This window comes from Strix uralensis, chromosome 3, assembly GCF_047716275.1.
Source record: "Strix uralensis isolate ZFMK-TIS-50842 chromosome 3, bStrUra1, whole genome shotgun sequence".
Classification (NCBI taxonomy): Eukaryota; Metazoa; Chordata; class Aves; order Strigiformes; family Strigidae; genus Strix; species Strix uralensis.
The window spans coordinates 94,888,317-94,911,023 of record NC_133974.1 but is presented as its reverse complement, the minus strand read 5'-3'; the positions used below and the strand labels follow the sequence as shown (position 1 = coordinate 94,911,023).

General features: G+C 37.8%; 1 protein-coding gene across 3 annotated transcripts in view; it reads right to left on the bottom strand.

Moving 5' to 3' along the window:
- The window catches only part of ZFAND3 (zinc finger AN1-type containing 3), a 140,924-nt gene that overhangs the window by 23,991 nt on the left and 94,226 nt on the right, over positions 1–22,707 (bottom strand). For all 3 annotated transcript variants that reach the window (XM_074863477.1, XM_074863474.1, XM_074863475.1), the window contains one exon: positions 16,769–16,834. In XM_074863477.1, the coding sequence (XP_074719578.1) occupies positions 16,769–16,834 (66 nt within the window). The remainder of the gene's footprint in view (positions 1–16,768; positions 16,835–22,707) is intronic.

The following is a 22,707-nucleotide window of genomic DNA, read 5'->3' as shown; positions in this document are numbered from 1 at the left end:
CGGGGTATGCTCTGTTAACTTTCCCTGGTTCCTCACATGCAGTATAAACTAACCCACTTTTCTTAAGTGTGTTTTAGAGCTTGTCTTATAGTGTTTTGCCAGCTGTTGGACTCCAATATTACAGCCATTACAAATACACAACTTGCCTCACTTGGGTCTACTTTAGTTCTGTCATGCTGCTCTTAAGATACGCTGAAAATGTGCCTGGCTTTTCAAGAAGTACAAAGTCTCCATGTCTCACATTGCAGAAAGCAGTTCCCTTTCCTGTGGACAGTATACAGGTGATAAGTTTTCATTAAGTTGCAATAATTTTATCTGACATGTGCCTCAATACACCCTTCTTTTTGATCAGTGTCATAGATTACAACTTACACCTTACAAAATACATCTATTAGGCCTAAACTAACATTCAGTATGTAATGCACTCCACCTCTGCATGCCTGGCTGTGCAGGAGCCTTGACAAGGAAATGAAAATGGTGCATAATGAATTAATACAGTTATGGAACAACTAGTCCCATCTTAAATTAAATCTCTGCAGAAGATGATCCAAGAGAAAGATCCTCTGAACAGACTGCCCGATTCTCTGAACAGAGATCACGACTCATACTCCAAGGCAACAGTCCTATCACACAGACATTTGAAAGCAGACTAGCCTTGAATGTACTAGGGTGCATCCTTCTACAGGCAGCTTGAAATCTGTTCCAGCCCACCTTGTTGCCAGAGATGGGGAGCTACATGATTTGTAGTTTATTCATTACTCAGAGGAACAGACACACTGCTATTTTGAAATAGCCGCCTCCCACACATCTTTGCTTCTAGAAACATAAGCCATTCTGGTAGTTCTCAGAGGCAAATTTGGCATTCTGAATTAAGCCGATGGAAACCATAGTGGTCTGCTTATAATAAAGTCCAAATAAGGGATTCATGTGTATGAGTCAACCAGTGTCTAATCAGTTAATGAAGCCATGTGCCTTAATGAGAAAAATAGCTACTCCGAGTCAGGCTAGTAGTCCTATAATTAAAATATTTAATTATACATTTCCTGTTAATTGGTAATGATTAATTGAATATTAACATAAGTTGGTTAATATGATAGAAATTAAAATTCAGGTATCTCATTTCTTAAAATGCCTATCTTTTTGCCATAAATGAAACAGTGTTAACGTTGAGGTAAACTTAGCCTGACTCTAAGGGACAGTACCAGCTATCTGATCACTGATTGCACAGGGCCTTGAACACATGAGCACAAGCTAATATTCATTACAAAACAGACCAACAGTACACGTGCTTACATCTTCTGATGGGCACGTACAAAGAGCGAGGAGACAGCACAGATCAGAAATCAGAACTTTCAGATTCTGTCCTGCATACATTTCCTTCCAGATCACGTTGCCTTCCACAATACTGACACAAGCAATACAGGACACAAAATAAGTCTTCCAGCACCTGGAATCTTGCAACATTAAACTTCAGAGGTCTGATAGCAAAAGGAAATTGTCATGCATAGCTTTACTACCTGGATTGCAGAAAAAAAAGCCCACCCTAGGAACAGAGTGAAGTACTGCAACTAGACTCAAGAGAAAATTCTCAGTGTGAACTATTAAACAATCAAAAATGGCTACAGAGAAGAGGATTCTTTCAGCCAGTGACTGACAGTGGCTTTCCTTAGAACAATGGTTTGTGCAACAAGAATTACTTCTTGCTTTGCTTTTAAGAAACATTTTCCACACTCAACTTGCATTTTAGCATCACACTTAAACCAACAAATACCCAACAAGTACCCTGATGAAGTTTGCTGATGATACCAAACTGCGTGGGGAAGTGGACACTTCAGAAGGGAGAGCCACCCTGCAGGAAGACCTGGATAGGCTGGAAGAGTGGGCTAACAAGAACCTTATGAAGTTCAACATGGACAAGCATAAGGTCTTGCACCTGGGAAAACATAATCCAGGAGTGCAGCACAGGCTGGGATCTACCTGGCTGGGGGGCAGCTCTGTGGAAAGACACCTGGGGGTCCTGGTGGACAACGAGCTCAACATGAGCGAACAGTGTGCTGCAGTGACAAAGGAAGCCAACAGGATGCTGGGTTGCATCAACCAGGGCATCACCAGCAGAGATGAAGAAGTCATTATCCCACCCAGTGCTTGTCAGGCCACACCTTGAATACTATGTTCAGTTCTGGTGCCCGCTATACAAAAAAGATGTGGACAGGCTGGAGAGGGTCCAGAGAAGGGCCACAAAGATGATCAAAGGACCGGGAAGCCTGTCGTGTGAGGAAAGGCTGAGAGAACTGGGTTTGTTCAGCCTTGAGAGGAAAAGGCTTAGGGGAGACCTTATCACCATGTTCTAGTATTTAAAGGGTGGCTACAAAGACAGAGACTCCCTTTTTACAAGGAGTCACATGGAAAAGACAAGGGGTAATGATACAAGTTACTCCTGGGGAGATTCCAATTGGACGTAAGAGGAAAATTTTTCACACTGAGAACAATCAGCCACTGGAATAATCTCCCCAGGGAAGTCGTGGATTCCCCAACATTGGACACTTTTAAGATTCAGCTGGACAGGGTGCTGGGCCATCTTGTCTAGCCCGTGCTTTTGCCAAGAAAGGTTGGACCAGATGATCCTTGAGATTCCTTCCAACCTGGTATTCTATGTTTCAGTCTGAGAGAAAAAAAAAAAAAAAAAGACCGCTTTCCTTTTACCTGCAGATATCAAAAATAATAAAACTTTTCTGTAAAAATGAAGGAAAAGAGAGATGAGACATCCCTAAAATTTCATAAAGAAATTGCTCAGCAGAGTAACTGCCATTGATGCTCTCCCATTGCAATTTTAATTCAGAGTTAAGACATAAGGATTCTTCTAACCTGTATCTGATGACAGAGATTCTTCTAATTGTGGTTACTCTATCAAACTCCTATTTGAAATGAGAGAACAAAGTAATTCAGCTGAGCAAGACTGAAACTGTAGGCTTGTCTGGAAACAACAAGCAGAGTTGTACAGATTGAAACTGTAGGTTTGTCTGAAAACAAGAAGAATCTTAATAATTCTGTTATGTCTTGGACAGAAACTCACATTTTTTCTTTACTGTCACTGCTCTTGTCTTCATTACTCATGTTCTCTCCTCAAAATTTTCCAAACAAATGGTGTTAGGACTGTCAGCGCTGAATCCCACTCTCTTACCCTCCTGCCATGGAGAAGTTTGCAGCTGTATGCACACGGCTTCACTAACAATCATGATGGCTCTTTCATGGCATTTTGGGGAGAGGGTGGGAAGCTCTAAGCCCAGCAAAGACGTGGGCTGAGAAAATGTGACAGGGAAGGAGGAAGGAAGGAAGAGATGGGAGAGCAGTGAGAGAAAGAGGAGCCCTCCTCTACTGCTGCTTGCTTCAAGAATGAGATGAATCTGTTTAATCTCTGGTTTGATGACAGCTCTTGAGGCATTCAGTCAGGTTTTTTTTTCTTTTCATAAAGAACCCATCACACTGACAGAATGACATTTATGATCTCAGCTGCCTGTGCAAACACCAGTAAGAGCAATAATTAATGAACCCTCAAACATCACTGCTATCTCCTCTGAAACTATTTTAAAAGGAGCTTGAGCCGTTAAAAACCTCTGTCCATGAAGAAACTTGCACAGTCACAGACAATAACTACATAACAGGGATTAACTAAAGTTTGAGCAATGTCTTGTTGCCAATTTCTAGGGTGTTTTTTTTCCCTTCATTATTCAATTTTTAGATGAGGGATTACTTAATTCCCTGGCATGTTGACTATGCATTAGAAATTTCATCTAGAGGAAACTGCCTCTTTACAAATCTTTCCTATCACATTTACCAGAATCATAATTTAAAATCATCTCTACTTCAAATGAACCTACAATTAACATAGTTGTTCTAAAACCCATTTGCTTGTTGACTATTAATGAAGAGATAGAAATTCAAGATTAACATCTTATGGGCCAAGTTTGACAACTGTGACCACCTCAGTTCCTCCCTGTTGCTGTATAATGCTGTGGAAAGAGTTATTTTGAAACTATGATATTTACATTGAGATGAACATCTCATCCTCTCACGCATCACAAAGCTGTGTCAGAAACCTAAACGCACACCTCTTTCAAAGCACTAGTGCTCATAACGAATTGATTTCTTTTGTGAATTCACCTCAGTTTTTCTTAAAATACTACAGATACCTCAAAAATCTTACATAAACCCTTAACCATGCAATCTCTTTTTTAGTATCATCGCAGTGCCCTTAGCATCACCATTTCACTGATTTATTTTTTCCCCTCCATAGAATTTAAATGCAATTGCACTAAAACTCACTGTCCCTAGACAATGTGGAGTAGGGAGACTGCATAGGAATAGTCCCTATATAACTTAAGTCTCGTCAGCTGCTTCTTTGCCTCAGGATGCTCCCTATGAATTCACTCTAGAGACTATAAAGAACCCCCAGAAGTTGCATTACATAAGTTGTTATTTCTCATCAATTACCAAAACCATGCAGCAGTAGTTTCCAGCTCTGATTAGTAATAACAACCAACCAACAAAAAAAACCCCACAACTTTTAGCCTGGCTGAGATACATCTTGCAAGATGTGTCTTGCAAGACATTCCAAATGCAAAAAATACTGATGTGCTTCAAACTCTGCCAGCAAAATTCGCCATCCCCCTTTGCAGTAGAGATAACGTAAAAGGCTTCTGTTACAGACAGTGGCTTAAGTTGTTGGGTTTTTTTAAATCAACACTAAAGGAACAGTTAAAAAATGAAATTTAGCATGTATTGCTTTGAGTGTAAGTGGTACTTTTGAGTTCAACAATAGCATGACCTAATTTCCCCAAAATGAGCTGGCACATATGATGCATGTGTTGCGAGGGAAGAAGAGGAGAATCAAACTCATGCAGTACCAAGCGCTTTGCTAGCATAGTGAGAAGAGGCATTTGTAAAACATAAATATGAACACATCAGAGCATCACAAAACTTGTGTACGTGGCTCACTGACAGCATGTCTTGCAGCACCCAAGTACACTTATGCAAATATGCCGCTTAACTGTGTAGGGCTGTGGCTGAGCTAACGCAAGGAACAGAGCCTACAGGCTCCAGCTGACTTGAATTTGGACAAGTGGAAACACAGGCTGCAAGGCAAGATGGGTCCCCCGGCTACCAGTCACCCTCCCCAAAAGCCCCCTGGCCTGACACAGAGGGGCTGTCAGCCACAGCTACAAGTTATTTCAAACAGGGACGCTGATTTGCACTGTGTCACACACGTATCCCCTGCAAGTATTAAGCTGCCCATTTTCATAAAACCTGCTTGTGAGATTAGTGTGTTCAAGACCCTAGTACCTTTGTAAAAACTGATTAAAGTAAGAGATTCAGAAGTTATTGCAGGACAAACTACGGGGGCCTTGTTTGCTTAGGTAACCAGGAAGCTGCCCCCCACCCCCAGTGGTTTACATGCATCAAGCTAATTTGTGTTTCTTATCACCAAACTTCAAAACTTAACACTCTCTAGTTAAAATTATATATATATATATATGTGTGTGTGTGTGTGAATTAGTATTAATGCATATATTACTGCTAGCGTACGATTTCAGGAAAACAGAAAAGTGTGGGAGCATAACCATACACGACCGTGTAATTTTAGTAACATACCACTTACACATAAGAAAACACTTTTTTACTGTAGAGGAGACCTCACCCTGGCACAGGTTGCCCAGGGCGGGGGTTGTGGAGGCTCTATCCTCAGAGGTGCTCAAAACCTGACTGGACACAGCCCCAGCCTGCTCTAGGTGACCCTGCTCTGAGCAAGGAGGTTGGACCAGATGGTCCCCAAAGGCCCCTTCCACCCTCAGCCATTCTGTAATTATGAGATTCATGGATGGGAAAATAAAATTAAAAAAAAAATATTTATATATATACTAATTCCTTTGTACCTCTCAGATTTTTTTGTTTTCCTCTAAACCTGTACTGTTGGTACTATCATGTCAAAAAGGAAGTATACAGTACTGCAGTGTAACTTAATGAGGCTATTAACTGCCATCTCTAATGAAACAGAAGAGACTAATCTAGTGCCAGTAACCCAGATGAACAAAATGCCCGTTGAAAATTGTATGACAAATAGTGAACTACATAGGCTACTGCATGCATTTAGCTAAGTTATAATTAGAAAAAGTGTGAAAATGCTTATTATCCTTTCTTGTCAATATATTTCTTATTGCTAAATTAAGCGAAAAGCTAATTAGTTTTCATCTCATATTTAGGCTCCTATACTACATCTGTTTTATAGATAAATTCTTGCATTACTCCCCCCCATACTCTCTGATGTCAGCATGTCTTTAGTTTATGGAAATACTCATTTATTTCTCAAACATTTTTACTTATATGCCCAATTGATTCAAACAAGGACATATTTAAATGTATTCAGGCACCTGTACTGTACAGTTCCTTTAATGGATGAACTTAGGGCATTTCAATTAGCTGAAACATTTCCTAAGGCAATGGCCACCCCTACTGCTGCTGACTGAAAGAACGACCTTGCTTATTTAGAAAACTAAGTGAATGGGGTTCCTTTCCTACATTACACCAACGGGCCAAGCCTGTCAACCTCTGAAGCCCACAACAGATGAGTTTGTAAACAGAACAGGTTGGACAGTCCTGCTGAGCACTTGGCCTGGTGCTTGCTGTCCATCTCTTGCTACAAGGGTAAACAGCTGAAGAGCATGTTTAAAAACAGCTGCTGACAGCAAAATCTTACTCAGATAGCGACTGCTAGTGTGCGCAGGCATGAGACTGAATTCCTGTTGTCTTGATTACTGGTTACACACTGTAGAAGCTTGATACTATTCTAAGGATGTTAAGAGAAGTTGTTTTGGGTTGTTGGCTTTTTTTAAACAGCTGACAAACAGCATCTCAAGCCCTTCATATATTCAGACTACTATAAAGAACAAACCTTGAAAAGGCCAGAAGAGAAAGAAGGTCACAACACTAAACTCACTAGTTTTCAAAAAAATATTTTACAGGTGTCAATTTGAACTTATTTCTTCATTATTATGTATTTTGGCATCATAGGGTTGGGGTCAGGAGAGGAACAAAGACAGATTCTGGTGACCGTTAAAGTTGGAGAACAAATGATACTGTAAAGTGGCCTGAATAATCAGAACAGGATTGTTAGGTGAAGGAGTAATGCACAAATACAGACAGCTAAATGGAAGAACAGAAACACAAGGAGGAAATAAAAAGCTGTAACACAGTAATATACATGATGAAAAAGTTATGAAGGCAAATCATGAACATCCTGGCCATTCCACAGCACCTGAAGACTACTTGCTAATATTCAGATACATATATTTACATATATGAATATGTATGTATAAACACATACAAATAAGCTTACACTGGTGCTGCTAAAATGGGAAATACAAAAGCATTCAGCAATATCATAGCTTTGTTTTTGTCGACTTTAATGACAGCCCTCTTATGCTTTGTGAAATTCTCTACTATTGGATTAACAAGAATAGATAATGCTATAAATATTGCATATTCACTAGTCATCTCAAGAGTGCATAAATAAGCAGTGCTGCTCTGCTTCAGAATCGTAGTAGTATACTCCAGCTATGTCCTCATCAATCAGATGGTATACAGGATTCAGGAAGGTAATTCTTCAAACTAATAGCCTAAAACCAGTTCTATATAGAAACTACTTGCTCTGTTATTTTTCATTCACACACTGAGTTTTTCTTGGTACACCCTTCCCCCCACTGGTGTAATGAGGGTTTTCCAAGGCTAAGACACTGATTCAGAGAGGAACGGTAAAGAACTCTTGCCTGCTAGCAGTGAAAAAAAAAAAAAAAAAAAAAAATCAATATTTATCTTTCAAAAAACTTCTCTGTCATTAACTGCAGAACTTCAGTGATGCCATTACCAACAGAAATCCTGCAATGAGAGACTATAATTCCAAGGACTGTAACTGATTAATGTTAAGGAAAAAAATCTCTTGTTCTTTGGTAAAAATTATACTGAATGCATTAAGAGTAGGTTCTGAAATGTACAGCTAACCTATCTTCAAAATACACTTGGTTTTCATTCAGTTATTTTAAATAGAGCTTAAAAATCAGTTTATTATATATATAATAATAACATATATATAACATATAATATATAACTTATATAATATATAAGTAATTGTGTTACTTTTTCTAGTGATTTTTGTGGGGAAAAAACAAGCAGCCCTGGCAAAGAAGACAATTTCTGTACACCTGATTGCTGTCTACAATACATCAGAAGTCAGGCTGGTTTACTGGGTAGTTCTTACTGTTTTGAAAGGAGATATTTGGGAAGCATCTACACTAATCTGAACCAAAGACCAGATCTACACATAGGGGGAAGTAGAACAGATCAATGAAACTCAGAGGATGCAACAGTACATAGAGGTCTTTTTCAACCCTCTTTTGCCCGAAGATGTCAGTTTCATTAGTTATTCCCTGAAGTTTATGTACAAAATAATTTGCAACAAGAATAGGAAAAAGAGGTAACTTGTTTGCATGATGATTCAGTGAACATACAAATATTTATAAAACTCTCACTTTGTAGGAAGATACACTTTACCATGTGTATGCTCAACAGACTTAAGCATATTTCCAAAAGACTCTAAAATTACTTCCATATATTTTTAAGGTCCTTATGAAAATTAATACCTACATGGAAAATAGTCAAAACTTGTACTTAAAAGCTGTGTAATGCTCACTGAACTCATCAGTCAGAATAGAGGCCTTCCCCAAGAGTCAGATGAAACCTTTGAGGCACTGCCCTCACATCAAAAAGTACAGCCAGTACCAGGATCATGGATTAGCTCCCTGCAAGTTACATGTGTTTTAATTTAAGACAGTAAAAAAAACCCCAAGTATTAAAAAGCAAACGTAAGTGCCTATGTGTTTTTAAATATATTTCAGGCCAGCTATTTAATGCTGAACTTGTTAAAAAAACCTCCAGTGGAGTAAGAAACTTAAAACGATAAAAAGCTGTGTCTTGTTTTCTAAAGCATACCAGTAAGAAAGTTGTCTGATCTGTACAGATCAGATCAAGGTGCTGTCTGCAACACAATGAGGTAAAATCAGTTCAATTCTTCACACTGACGGGAGCAGAGTTCTCACAGATTTTGAAGTTAATGATCTCAATTATTCTTTGCGACATTCTCCATATTGTCTTGCTACTGGGCAAGCCCAATCAAAATGAAAGTAAACCCTAAACTCCCCCAATCCTGTTCCAATATATATTTTTATAAAATTTTAGGAAGGGGTTGTAGGTGGAAAATGCAAGACGTAACCCCGATTTCTTTGCCCTTCAAATTAATGGAGATAGGGTTTATATAAAGTTATGAGCTGCAATTGTTATTTGGGAGTGGCTTTCCAGCAGTCTGTGGGAGGATGCTGGTAATTAAACAAGGAATTCAGTGCTGTGGGGAGCATAATGCTATGTAAGCTTGATAGATGTATATTCTCTAATAATAACTATGTACCTACTCTCAGAGGTCAGTTAACTTATCACAGAGATCCTGATAGTTCTGAGAAATAAACATGGCATGAAACCACTACAAAAATATTCAAGGTAAAGTTGTTTCTTTTTAATCAAAATATATATAAAGAATGAAATATTTACTCTTCTGTTTCAACGAACTGAAGGACAAATTCTTTGTCATAATTCCCTATGACTTTAATACAAAGATGTGGTCACATCCAAATTTTAAAAGACAATGATCTTAAAAACATACAATTTTGTAATTGGCAAGAACTTCACCAACCAGACCACAGAGAAAAAGTGGTAAGAAAGGGATAAGGGCAGCAGCACACAGTTTTTCAGGACAGGAGAGTATCTTATTTACCAAAGCACACTTCACACTTATCCTACTCATGGTCACTGAGAACCCTGCTGCAAGGACTGTTCTCCCAGCTCTTTGGTTTGCGTCGACCATCCCAACTCCCCCACCTTTCCAAGAGTCTCTCTCCTGGCTCTTCTCTGTAATGCTTGAGGCACTAAACGTTCACCTGTACTTCTAGAGCCTCATTAAGTGCTATGAATGCTATTGAGCTTAGACTAAATACTTTTAATCACTCAGATCATATTTGTTTTCTGTTCATGTCATTGAAAAAATGACGTTGGACGGGATTTCTGGGGCTCACCTAATCCAGCCTCCTGCTTGATGCAGAGTAAACATCAAAGCTGGATCAGGTATCTTGGGGGCCTGGTCCAATTTTCAAGGACTAAGATTTTGCAGCCTCTGTGGGTTCCTGTTCCAGCAACAACTAGAGGGGAAAAATCTCCTCCCTTGATCTGCTGGCTATACTCTTCCTAACACAGCTAATCCTGAGACAGTGCTTACTATTTTCCTATCATCTGGTACTACCTTTAACTTGACATTCAAAATAATTTTCCTACTGGCTTACAATTCAATGTGAACTACTCTCAAGAGATCATTCTGTCCTCCTGGCCTAAGCACATTTTCCTCAAAGTTGTTCTACTTTGAATGTGTTTTTTTCATAACAGGATTCAGGATATGGAAATGAAAACATGAAAAATTTGAATCAAGAGCAGCAACAAGAGATAAAGACAAGTGAAAGCTGAAGAATGGGCTTAAGTAACCAAAAAAAAGTCTTAAACAAGTTATTTGGTGAAGTAAGAATGAAAAAGGAAGGTTCAAGGGCATATCTGAACAGCACAAAAGATAAAAGAAGATGAATTTAGGAGATTTAAGAGGATAAATAAAGGTGGTAGGAGTAACAGTTTTAAGTACCTGGAGGACATTCTTTATTAGGATGCTGGACTTGAAAACTTAAGACTCTGAATGAACTGACAACATGGTACTGATCTCGGATAGTTGGGAATATTATGAGGTACAGAGCTGTGTGTCTCAGCACCTGCTGGGACATTATACAGGCCAGGAAACCCTTACTCCCTATCCACATATACATTTTAATTATTATGCTTTTATTCTATTGTGTTGTTGGTTTTTTCCCTCCTCCAAAGGGAGGAAAAGCTCCCTTCTCATAACCCATACACCCCTGTATAATCAAAATCTGTTTAAATTGGTTTACATTTCTGCCCCTCACACTAGCATACACCGAATCCCACTTTCTGCATGAGGTAGCTAACTACAAAGATTCACTGATACACCACACAATGGGAAAGCAGCAATCCTCTGTTTGAGGTCTTCCTGTTGTCTTTAGAAAGGATACATTAGTAACATGGAGATCATATACAACTGCCTTACATGCTCTTAAAAGAATTTATCTGAGCTAGTACAATTCTGGGGAATAGAATGTTATAAAATGGGAAACGTTAATAAGCACGTAAATTATCGTATTCATCTACTTATCCTATTCCATAACAGTAATTTGGTTTTACTTCTTAAGGCCAGCAATTGCTTCATGAATGACTTCAACAGATTGATTAGAAAAAGAATTTATTCCTAAATAGAAATTACTAGCACATTTTATAAACATCTTCAAAACACTGTCTCTAAGTATTTCTAATTCATTTATACAATGTGTGAAATAGGGCTTCCACAATCACATTACATTTTTTGTCCCTTTGGCCACTTCAACCATCTAGCTTCCTCATTTTATGAGCAATGCAAAGGAAAGGAACACCTGGGAAACAAGTGTGAAAGTTAATTTGAAAGAAATACCGACTATGAAAAGGATGAGTTTCCATTCATCTCAGTTTAGTGTACTTTAAAACAGGCAGATGTAAGTATTCCCGTCCTAATATCATAAAATGACAGAAGAATAATCTATTTATTTTATCCTGGCTGTACTGAATAGACAAGGATAGGAGACACTCTTTTCACATGCAGTCATGCTGCTGCACACCTTTTCATTTCTGAATGCAGTATTTTTTCCACTACTCAGAAGAAAATTCTCTTCATAAGTAAACAGCATGAGTGATTAATGTATGAACTATGAAGATGCTTGCAAAACTTCTCTTTAGATTAAAGCAAGTACAGGCTAAATTTCAAGGCATTTTTTTTCCCACCATGGTTTAGTAAAGAGCACAGAAATGTGCTAGACTGTGACAGGTAAAAGATCAAGACTTTTTTGTGAATATTACCAATTATTGTGTGCTAACAAGCTCTTAAAGACCTTCCCAGGAACAGTTTATGTTTTTATAACTCAAAGGCAAGGATCATCACAGCTATAGCTGACTTTTAACAAACTTTTTGATATATTGACCCCAAACCCAACCCACCTCTTTGGATTTTCCAACCACACTGGTTATAACATATTTAGTCTAAAATGCATGGGATGCATTTAGTGTAAAAAATAGTTCAGGTGACTATATCCACTATTTTTAATGAATGAAGGTGATTTTGTAATGTTGAACAAAGTGATAGTGAAAATACATCCTACAATTGCAGCAAGCCCTTAAATTTGTTTACAGATGTGACTATTATGATCCTTACCATTAGGAGATTTTAATCTACAATAATCATAACACGTTGAGGAGACTCTTAGATAAGTAGTACTGGCAACTAATGCAAAGTATATGTACAAAAAAGCAAGCTTGAGTATATGAACTTAAGCTCCTTTGAGCAGGAGAGGAAACCAATCTGTCCATCCAGATAGATACAGAAGCACAGAACAGATAATACAACACATCACAGAAATGGGCAATAAGATGAGATAGTAAAAACCCATCAACATACATCATCTGATCATGGTACGGTGTCATCTCCCAGCCTCTATTAGCTCCTGCCACATCAGTGCAAGTCCCGGACACTTTATTCTGTTTATAATTGCTGATGAGCAGTAATAAGGCCTCCATGCCTCAGCTCCTGTCCGTTCCACTTCAACGCCCACCTATTAGGTTATAACTTTTATTTACAGCCTTGCTTGATGCACAGTTCTATTAGTACAGCTGGAAACTGAACAGGGGGGGAAAAAAAAAGCACATCCCTAATGGCCACTATTATTGCCAGGGCTGGGCGATTTATTATACTGCTCAAAGGCTGTTCTATCATCACTTTCCTGTCAGTGAGAGAGCTCCAAGAAGGTTGGATTTCTAACACAATGCCCTCCAGAAGTCAAACGCTAAAGAACACCTTAAAAGTCCCTTGGAACACCAATGAGAAACATACCTCAAAGTTGTTTTAATGTTATAAACCCCCTTCAATCATCTTTCATGTATTTTTTGCTCAGGAGTTTAACATTTCAGAGCAATTAAAAAAATATAAAATCTAATTAGTGGTGTACCAGGTCTTTTTGTCCTTTTTTCAACACAGAGATTGATAAAAAATGATCATAAAAAAGTAATTATTTCTTGGGTTTGGCTCTGGCTGAAAATTTGTGTACTTCTATTTCCAGAGCCTGCCCTTTCTATAACTCCCAAAAGGCTGTCCTCTTGATTGTACAGGTTCAGTCTCAAAGCATTTAGGCTTCTGGCACCGCTGTGATCAAGCACATGCATTAGTAAAAGAACATCAATAAATCCAAAACTTCAGAAAGGACCATACACCTGCTTAACTGTTTTGTTCAAGCAGTAGAAGAACTATTTGCATCTTCTAGATTTAAATTTTAAACTAGAAAAAACGTAGAGCAATGAGAGAGATACTGTAATCTTGTACAATATAAATGCTACCACACCCATCTAGAACAGATATCCTCATAAAACACGTGCACATAAACTATACAAAATATTAAAGATGCATGTTTCTCATGAACTGCTACTGAGAAATAAAGTACTTAAAAACTCACCGACTTTATGGATATAATGTATGAATTGATTGTATCATTATTGCATTTTATCTGCCTGTTTCTACTACCTTCTCTATGACACAATTAAAAATTAACTGAGCGCACTCACACAGTTCCACCGATTTTTTCCAGGTTTCTTTAAGCTGCATGAAAATGTTTTAGAATCTGGCTGTTTAGAATGGTGTATTAAATCATCATTAAAGTTGTACAGTAGGAAAAAAAAAAAGTGTAATATGCCACTTCGTGCTGCACTTCCACAACACAGGCACCCAATATAAATGGGATCTGGGATGCCCTGCTGACTAGAGTAAGCCTCACAGTACTTGCCATCAATTGTAACATTACCTAACCATTACGAAACAAATCAAAATACATAAGAAGCTATACACTAGACCACAGAGTTCCATCTTTTTTTCCTACAAAATCTTCATACTGCTGGCTCTCAAAAACCTTTGAGGCATCATCCAAACTAATGATTGCAAGGCTTTATTTTTTCTTTTCATTATAATCCTTGTCCTATGGGCACACTTTGGAATAGAAATACTTTTTACCACGGCGATGGTTCTGGCAAACAAGAGGAGGAAAAAACCCACTATTTGGTGTCATAATACAATTTTTTATCTGAACAGCTCCTCCAGCATACAAGTTGACAAGTGCATGAGGAAAAAACTCTTTTTTTTTTTTTTGTAAGAGAACTTTTCCTGTGTCTTGGCAGATTTATTGTTTTGATCTTTCTTCAATGGTTACATTAATGCTAATAAAATATGAAAGGTTTATGTCTTCCTTAATATCCTCCTGATGGGAACCTGCATACAAGATAAGTAGGTCAAATTTCTAATTTTCTGTCTCAAATGCTGATATATGGCAGACTTTAGGGAAAAACTATGCTTGAAGGGGGAAAAAAATTACACAGATGAATTCTACCAAAACATTCTTCCTTCAAAGCTCTTCCAAGCAGAAGAAATGTAGAATACTTACAGAAAAGAGACTTATACTCAATGTCTACTATTGACAAATATTGCTTGTATCACTTAAATAGCTTCCTAGGAAGGGACACTAGGCTGAAGTGAATGTCATGTGAAATATGCACCTACATAGTCTGCTGCTTATGCCTGAAGATGTCACACCATTTCTGGGTAATAATTTGTAGCCAATGTTTTCTTGTCAATTCCCATATTTATCTGGATTCCCAAATGCAGACTTTGAAAACATGGTAATTTATTTTAAAAATGAAAGTTTGCTGAAAATTCAAGCGCTGGAAAAGAAAACTGTAACTCCTGATAACAAGTTTATTAGTGTAAGGGACTACAAACAAAATATGCAGATCACTGAGCAAATGTAAAAAAACATTGGGGAAATTGAGGTAATAAAATCATTGGGTTTAGTTGACTGAAGATGAAACTTGTGGCATCAAATTAAGATCTCCTTATTTTCTTGCTAAACACACCAAATGATTAACATACAAGCATGTAGGGACAAAACATTAGCATAAACCAAAAACAAGAGAACTAGCAAGTTACCCAGCCATTTAATGGGTACTTTTCAACATGTTCAGTAGCTTCATCTGCTTTATTCTAAGGAGCTTTTACCGTTGCCATTTGACACTCCAAATAGCAGACTTACTTTTTGCTAATCACAAGCACATTTTAAAAAAATATTCATATAGTACCCTCAGTTTTCAGTATCTATACCACTAGAAAGCTTTTAAATTACCCTGCAATGAAAACCACACTTAAACCAGCTAATGTATAAAAAAAATACGATTTAGTAATACTGTGAGCAAAGCAGATTAGTTTGCAAGGGATACAGTGGCAAACTTTCCGTCTTGTTTAGGTACACCTCTGTGGCTATGTAGAAAAGAAAATCCAGAGTCTTCCTATTCTGGAGAAGTTGGACCCAGTATCTTCCAGTGCCAAATTTAAGAGAGTTCTTTGGCAAACAATACTCACAGCATTGTCACAGATTAACATGCACTACTTGAGAGGTCTGCACCTGCACCAAGTACAAGGTACTGTAGCTTCTCTTTAACCTTCCTTCACCGCAGACCAAGCCAACTTGCATCATCACACATTCGCTGCAAGCTAACAACATGCATATATGGAATAACTACTGTTCAGCTGAACATACAGTAGCTTAAAACCCTTTCTGAATTAATTATTTCAGAGGAAGTTACCTTGAACTCCTGAAAGAATAAGAGCTCTTAATCAAACAGGAAAACCCTTCGTTTCTGCACATTCAATACAGCTCAACTGGTACATAAATGCAAATATAGGCAAAAATTATTTTGAAATCCAGACTGCTAGAACATTATCACTACCTAGGTGCCTGTCACTGCCACTGCACAAGACTTTATGGCTTCCCACAGTGGTGCTGGTGGAAAGGATCATAAGAGCTCTCCGTAATCCATGCAAAACCAAAGTCTGAAAGAGATCTGAGCCAATGCAGGTACCTTGGCTCCCTGCCTGAATGAGTGCTCACACAATTCACAGATCTGCTGCAGAAGCAGCAACTTCAGCCTGGCAATGACCTAACATGTCCCTACAAACACTAGATCTGAGAGATTATCCATCTATATCCTCCATGTAGAAATACAGTCATTGAAAGGACTCAAAGCAGGTGAAATTTAGTCAATGCAAATGTCAGCTGTCTATAATGCATCTTCAATCACAGAAAATAAAGTCACTATACTCAAAACAGTTTTCTATTCAATACTTTGCAGTTAAAGGGGGGATTTCCAGAACACTATCACAAGAACTAGACTTAAATCAAACCCATTACTCCCATCATACGTTTACAAATATTAACTGAAAACAGTATATTTATGGAATTATATTTAAAAGGACTCTGAGATGAGCTATCTGCCATACAAATCCTTTTATATATAGCCATTTCTGACAGCAAAGCAACAGTATTTATTTTCATTTGGCATTCATCAGATATAGTTACTCCCCTTGACTATTAAACTATAACTGTACAGGTACATATCATGCAAAAATCTAATTCCTTGACCCCCACAAAACACATACCTGAGTCGCAAGATCTTTTGGTTGGTGTGGTTAACGAGGCATGAGCTGTACCTGTGCATGGCCCACCTGGAAACAGAGAAGATCATATGTCTCAAAATACCACCTATATTTAACATTTACGACCACATCAAGATTATACTTAGGAATATAAAATGCTGAGGAGCACTTGTCTTTGGAAAGCACGTATGGAAGTGGTCTACTATTCTTGGTATTTCTTTCCCAGTCAAATCCAAGTATGTCTTGCACTGAAAAATTAGATGAGAAGTTGGGACACAAAGACAAGTTATGTTATACTTGATAACTTTTTCAAAAGACAGTTTTAGAAAAATACAGACTATAATTACAATTTTTCCAGTATTGACAAAAGTACTGTTTATGTCATAACAAAGCTAGAAATGTACCTAACTAACCCACAAATAACGCAAGGGACAAAGTGATCGCTTCCGTGATGTCAACAGAAACCTTGTCACTGACTCCAGCGAGGCAACGACTTTGCCTCATATCTTGTTCTCATTATGTTTTCAAAGTGTGGCACGAGCATATGCTAACAAACTCTTTCCATGGTTAAAGTTTTTTTTGTGAACTCTGGACTCTTGCCCACTCATCTGGTATCTGCTTGGTAGTAAATTGCTTTCTGGCTTTTTTCTTAACATGCATCATCGCTGAAGAGTTCTCCAGAGATCTTGTTAAAATAGCAACCAATCGAGTGTACTTAGTGACTTGCAGTAAAAATAAATAAATAACAATAAACCCCATATAGTGAAGCCAAGACAAATTGACAGTAGCTTTACCAGTGGTAATAACACATCATAGCTTTGGTAATTGGATATTATAAATTGCATGATGCTAGAGAACCTGAAATTAAGTTAGATCTAGTAGAGTTTGGCTATCAAAATACTCATAATCAAGTTTGCACTGGACTGATGGTGATACAGTAGTACTGTGTTGGCAATACAGCAGAGCTTAGTATGACAGGATAACCTTTAACATAAGTCTTCACACCCTGAAAAATACTTTTTGCTTTTTTTAAAAAAAAAAAATCAGGCTTTGCATATCTGGAATGCAACACTGTGGCTATGGCAATGCTTTTCTCTTTTCAAATATTTTTAAGCCTGGCCTGGTAGTAAACTATTTCTTTTTGCTTCTCTCTGAGATGCTCCCCCTTCAAGTTTTCCTTCCATTTCTATTTTTCAGTAACTATCAGGACCTGGGTAACTTTGTCTACCCTGTAAAACTCACAGCATTGTAACACTACAAAAAAAGAAAAGAAACTTCTGCAATTGGGAGGGAAAGATGTGAGGAAATTATTTCAGTGCATTTGATTTCAATGAAATGCACTTGGCAGCAAGATCTCAGAAGTTTTACACTTTCAGTTTTCCAGGGGAGGACTGATAAATGCCTTGAGTTTTCTGTTCTCCCAAAAAGTCCCTCCAGCACCGTATACCATTTGATAATCATGCAACAGATAACCTTTAAAGGGGTGGTTACAAAGGTCAATGAGTCAGTGTTTGGCCTGCAGGCAAACACTGAGGCCACTCATTAGGGCCTGGATTGAGGTGAAGAGAAGTGAACAGGACACAGGAAACCACCCAACACGACCCAAGAAATGGCAGCATGCAATAAGCAACAGCATCGGCAGCTGGCAGAAGTTACAGACAGTGTTGCGAGAGATGGTTGGATTCTGAAGGCTGGTAAGGAGGGAGCTGGTGAGACATGGCTCAACTCCACAGGTAAGTGGAAGGGAGCGGTGGGGGCCTCTCTGCAGAGTCAAGTCTGCATATGAGAAAAGCCAAGCTTGCTTTTGCAGTGAGGAGGACTGGGAGGCAGGGGGTAGATGCCTTCTCTGGCTGACAGGAAAGCATCCCAGGTGAATGAATCAAGCATCCTGGTATCATCATGTTGGTGCCTGCCCCAGACAACAACCAGAAAATCAGACAACCCCCAAGCAACAAGAAATTAACAAGAAAGCTCAAATAATTTTTTACAACATATCTTTTTCTCGGCTAGAATATAAAAAATGAAAATGCCACCTTGATCTACGCTAGTAATACTACTGTAAAAGGCTTCAAAAATGCCTAGTCCAGTGTTTGGTGCATTTGGGAAGAAAATCAATACTGCAACAAGCCTTACCGAGCTTTCTGTTGACACCTTTTGGATATTCAAAAAATCACATAGCAGGTCTGTTAAGTCAGTCTCAACTTTCAAAGATTTGTTTGCACAAATTCTATATTGAAACCAATATATACAACAGGATATGGAATATATCAAAATATATACAACAGGGTATGGAATTTCAATGAACTGACTTTAGGTCACAGCTGCCTCTTAAAATGCAGCAGCTGTCCTTTAAGTAATTTTAGTTACATTCTCCCAGTTTTCACTGAATAGACGCTGACAGGGATCATCACTGTGGACTATCAAACAAGACCACTCCTCGCAATTATTGTACAGTAAATATTTACACGTTGATACTTTCAGCATCCAACTAAATACAAGATTTTTATTTCTCACTCTCTAAAGTACAGTAAATTGGTATGCCTTCTGGACTTCCCTGTGTCAAGAGTTTTCTTTTATTTAATCTTCCCTCATTAGGTATTAGTTCCATATAGCTTAGATTTGTATAGCACAGCAGAGTTTCAACAAAGAATATCTTGGGATTTGCATGCACGAACACCAGTGCCTAATAACCAGTGAAGGCAGCATGTCCTTTGCAGCACTTCCTTCTGCTACTCTTTTTGTTCCACCATTAAAAATGTCATGCATAATTCAATACTATGTAGTATGGGCTTGACTGTGCAATTCTATGTGGAAGTCATTATGTTGAATCTTTTGGTATACATAACAGCTAATACAGGCATCTTTGTACTATTTGAAACAGGACAGTGTATTTCCCACAGCTCTGATAAAAATTCTGCATGAAGGAAAAGGGAAGTCAGATAACAGTAGAACACCAGTCCTTCTTGGCTATACACAAAGGTAGGCTTATAACTTAGCATGATTCAGGACATATCTGCACCTTCATTCCCAAAAACATATGTGTTTCAAGGGAATTTAACTGTGGTACATAAACCACTTCAGTGAACAGTGAAAGGCCACACCTGTCTAGCTTCTAACATAATCCACAGGGCTGTAGACTGCTATTTTTTCCTCTCAGCACAAACAAGAGATTAAAATGGAAAAATAAAAATATCTTTCTACTCTATATCCAATTAACAGATTAAACCATAGCTTCTGTTCCTATTTTATTCCAGTGCATGGTTTCTGGCCTTTGCAACTCCTCTTCCAAACAAAAGCAGCCACTGCCCAGCAATAATGTAATCCCAAGAGGATTAAAAATGCAAAAATACTAAAAAGCTACTGAAGAAATTAGTAGAATTGTGAGAATCATTGAGTTTGCAAATTCAAATGCAGAATTAATAAAGGACAAAACAAGACCTTTTAACTCAAACATCATATGTTAATACAAAAGGTCTTGTTAATGTTTCTGACTTCTGATATCCCCAGCTTTCTGTAACTTGATGTTAACTGTACTCTAAATACATCAATTTGGAAAAACAGCTTCAAAACCAGTTTCTCTCTCTCTCTAAAGTAGTAAAATTTTATGTATTACTTATATTTCTATATACATGTTAATATTGTTATCATTTACTATTACAGACTATTATAATTTGTGTATGTTTAAATTGACCTTTAGAATGCCTTTCTGCATTGTTCACCTCCTTTCCTGAAAGATGGTAACAACTGCCAAGTACCACCTGTCCTGCAGGACATACTCTGAGTCAGGGGAACTTCTTGTTTCCCCTTCCTGAAGACTTTGTAAAGTCAAGTGACTCCACTCAGTCAGAACTTCCCGTGTAGGAAAAAGTGGAATACTGGGGCAATCCCCCTCTTCTTGCTGTCTAAGGAAGTGCTAAGTTTGAACCCAGAGTACATGTGTCAGATGTATTTGAACAGCACTTGAAGCACTTACGGAGCAGAGGAAGAGATGCAGAATGGATCAAAACCAAGCTTGTACAAGAGTACAAAGCCTAAGATTACAATAATACACTGAAACAATTACAGAGAACACAAAAACTGCAAGCCAAATAATAAGCAAACATGAAAAGTAAGTGAAGGAGCCTGAAGCTCAGTAACTCTTTATCACAGGGACATAAGCATGCCGGAACGCTACTTTGAGCTTTCAGTACTGCGATGGTTCCTTCTCAGAAAAAGCACACCAACTCCCTGCATGCAATGGGCCGGAAGAGGGTAAGAAGGAAGAGCTGAATTTCCTTGGAGCGCAGTGTTGTAGCCAGGACAGGAAGAATTTCATGGCTATTTGCAATAAAGGAAAGAACCCACCTTTGGAAACCTGTCCAAACCAGTAATCTAACTGTGCATTCCCTAAATTGGTAGAGACATAATCAATCTACACAATTGAGTTGGAAAGCAGTCACTGATTACAGCCACCAATACATAAATAAATGGGAATATAAATCTCTAAGTTCAGTCTGCACAGACAGAATACACTATCTTCAAGGAAAAAAAGCAAAAGAACTTTACAGCACGTAAGAACTGCTTATTTGCTACAGAATGGGTAAGCTACATGATAATTTAAGTGATGTCATTACTAAACAGGTAAGAGGATTATATCACATACAAATGCATACTTTTTAAAATCTAGTTTTACAAATCTGCCATTATTTACTTTTGTGGATTTTTATCTACATGAAGCTTTTGGAGAAGGAAGTGAAACCTGGACTGCTTTGCTGCTGCTGAACATCTGGTAAATTTAAAAACTATAAAGATTCCACTTTTTTCCCTGCTATTGTCTCACTCCGTTACCTGCTTTTCCTCATTTCTAAAATAGATGTGATACTTTCTTACTTTATAGGTGTATGTTGAAATGTATAAATGTGCTTTTGAAACCAGCAGTTAAATTATATTTTTATAAATAATTTTTATGTAACCTTGATAGCTGTACAGCTCTAATCCACATTTTTCTTATGTGACTGTGTTTCCATTTCACATTCCATGGGGTCCTTTCACTTTAATAAATGGGACCCCAGGATACGCTGTCTACTCTGCAGTGTGAAGTGACTATAAATTAGAGGGAACAATTAACAGTAGTACTATTCCGCTGGTCTTCATTATGTTTCAAAATTATCATGCCACAGACGTGGAAAGAAGTGTTCATTTCATAAATCTATGTGCCAGATCTTTGCTTAAGATGTTAGAAGAATCAGAAATGTTCTTTAAATGGAAGTGGGACTGTAGGGATTAGATTGAAACTTACAATAAGATCCTTACACCTTGAAAAGACAATGAAGGTGACACTTCTACTAGACACTGATTTGTTCAAGTTTCTCACTGCCTATATGTTCTGTACTGGCACCTAATACTAGTGGCATTTCTCAAAAAAACACTCAAATAGCCCACAACTCAATATGGTTTTATATTTGAAAGCATTCTTGCAAATTCCCAGAGAAAAATGCTTGCATTGACACTAAAAAAAATTACGTAATTTGCAATGAATATTCAAGAAAATCCAGGTTTGATGATAATCCAAATGAAAAATTCAATTACTCTTAATTTTAACATTAAAAACAGTGTCAAAAGGCTATTTGTGTATAGCATCTAATGAAAACAAGGCTAAAAAAAAATCCCTTAAGATGTAAAACACCTTTTACTATTATCTAACTCAATAAAAAAAAAGCCTGAGAAAATAGGTAGTTCATATTCTGTGACAGAAATTCAAAGATGACTGTAATATCAAAAACCAGCCAGGTACATATTCTGTATTAGAGGTGTGCCCCCTCTTGCTCTGATACAAGACACAAAATTGAGTACAACAAGAAAGAACACATGACAACCTTGTGAGCTGATAAGGAAAATTAGAATTATTCATCATCACCATCACCTAGCTGCAGTTTTCTCAGTTGTGTCTTGGTACAAGTTTA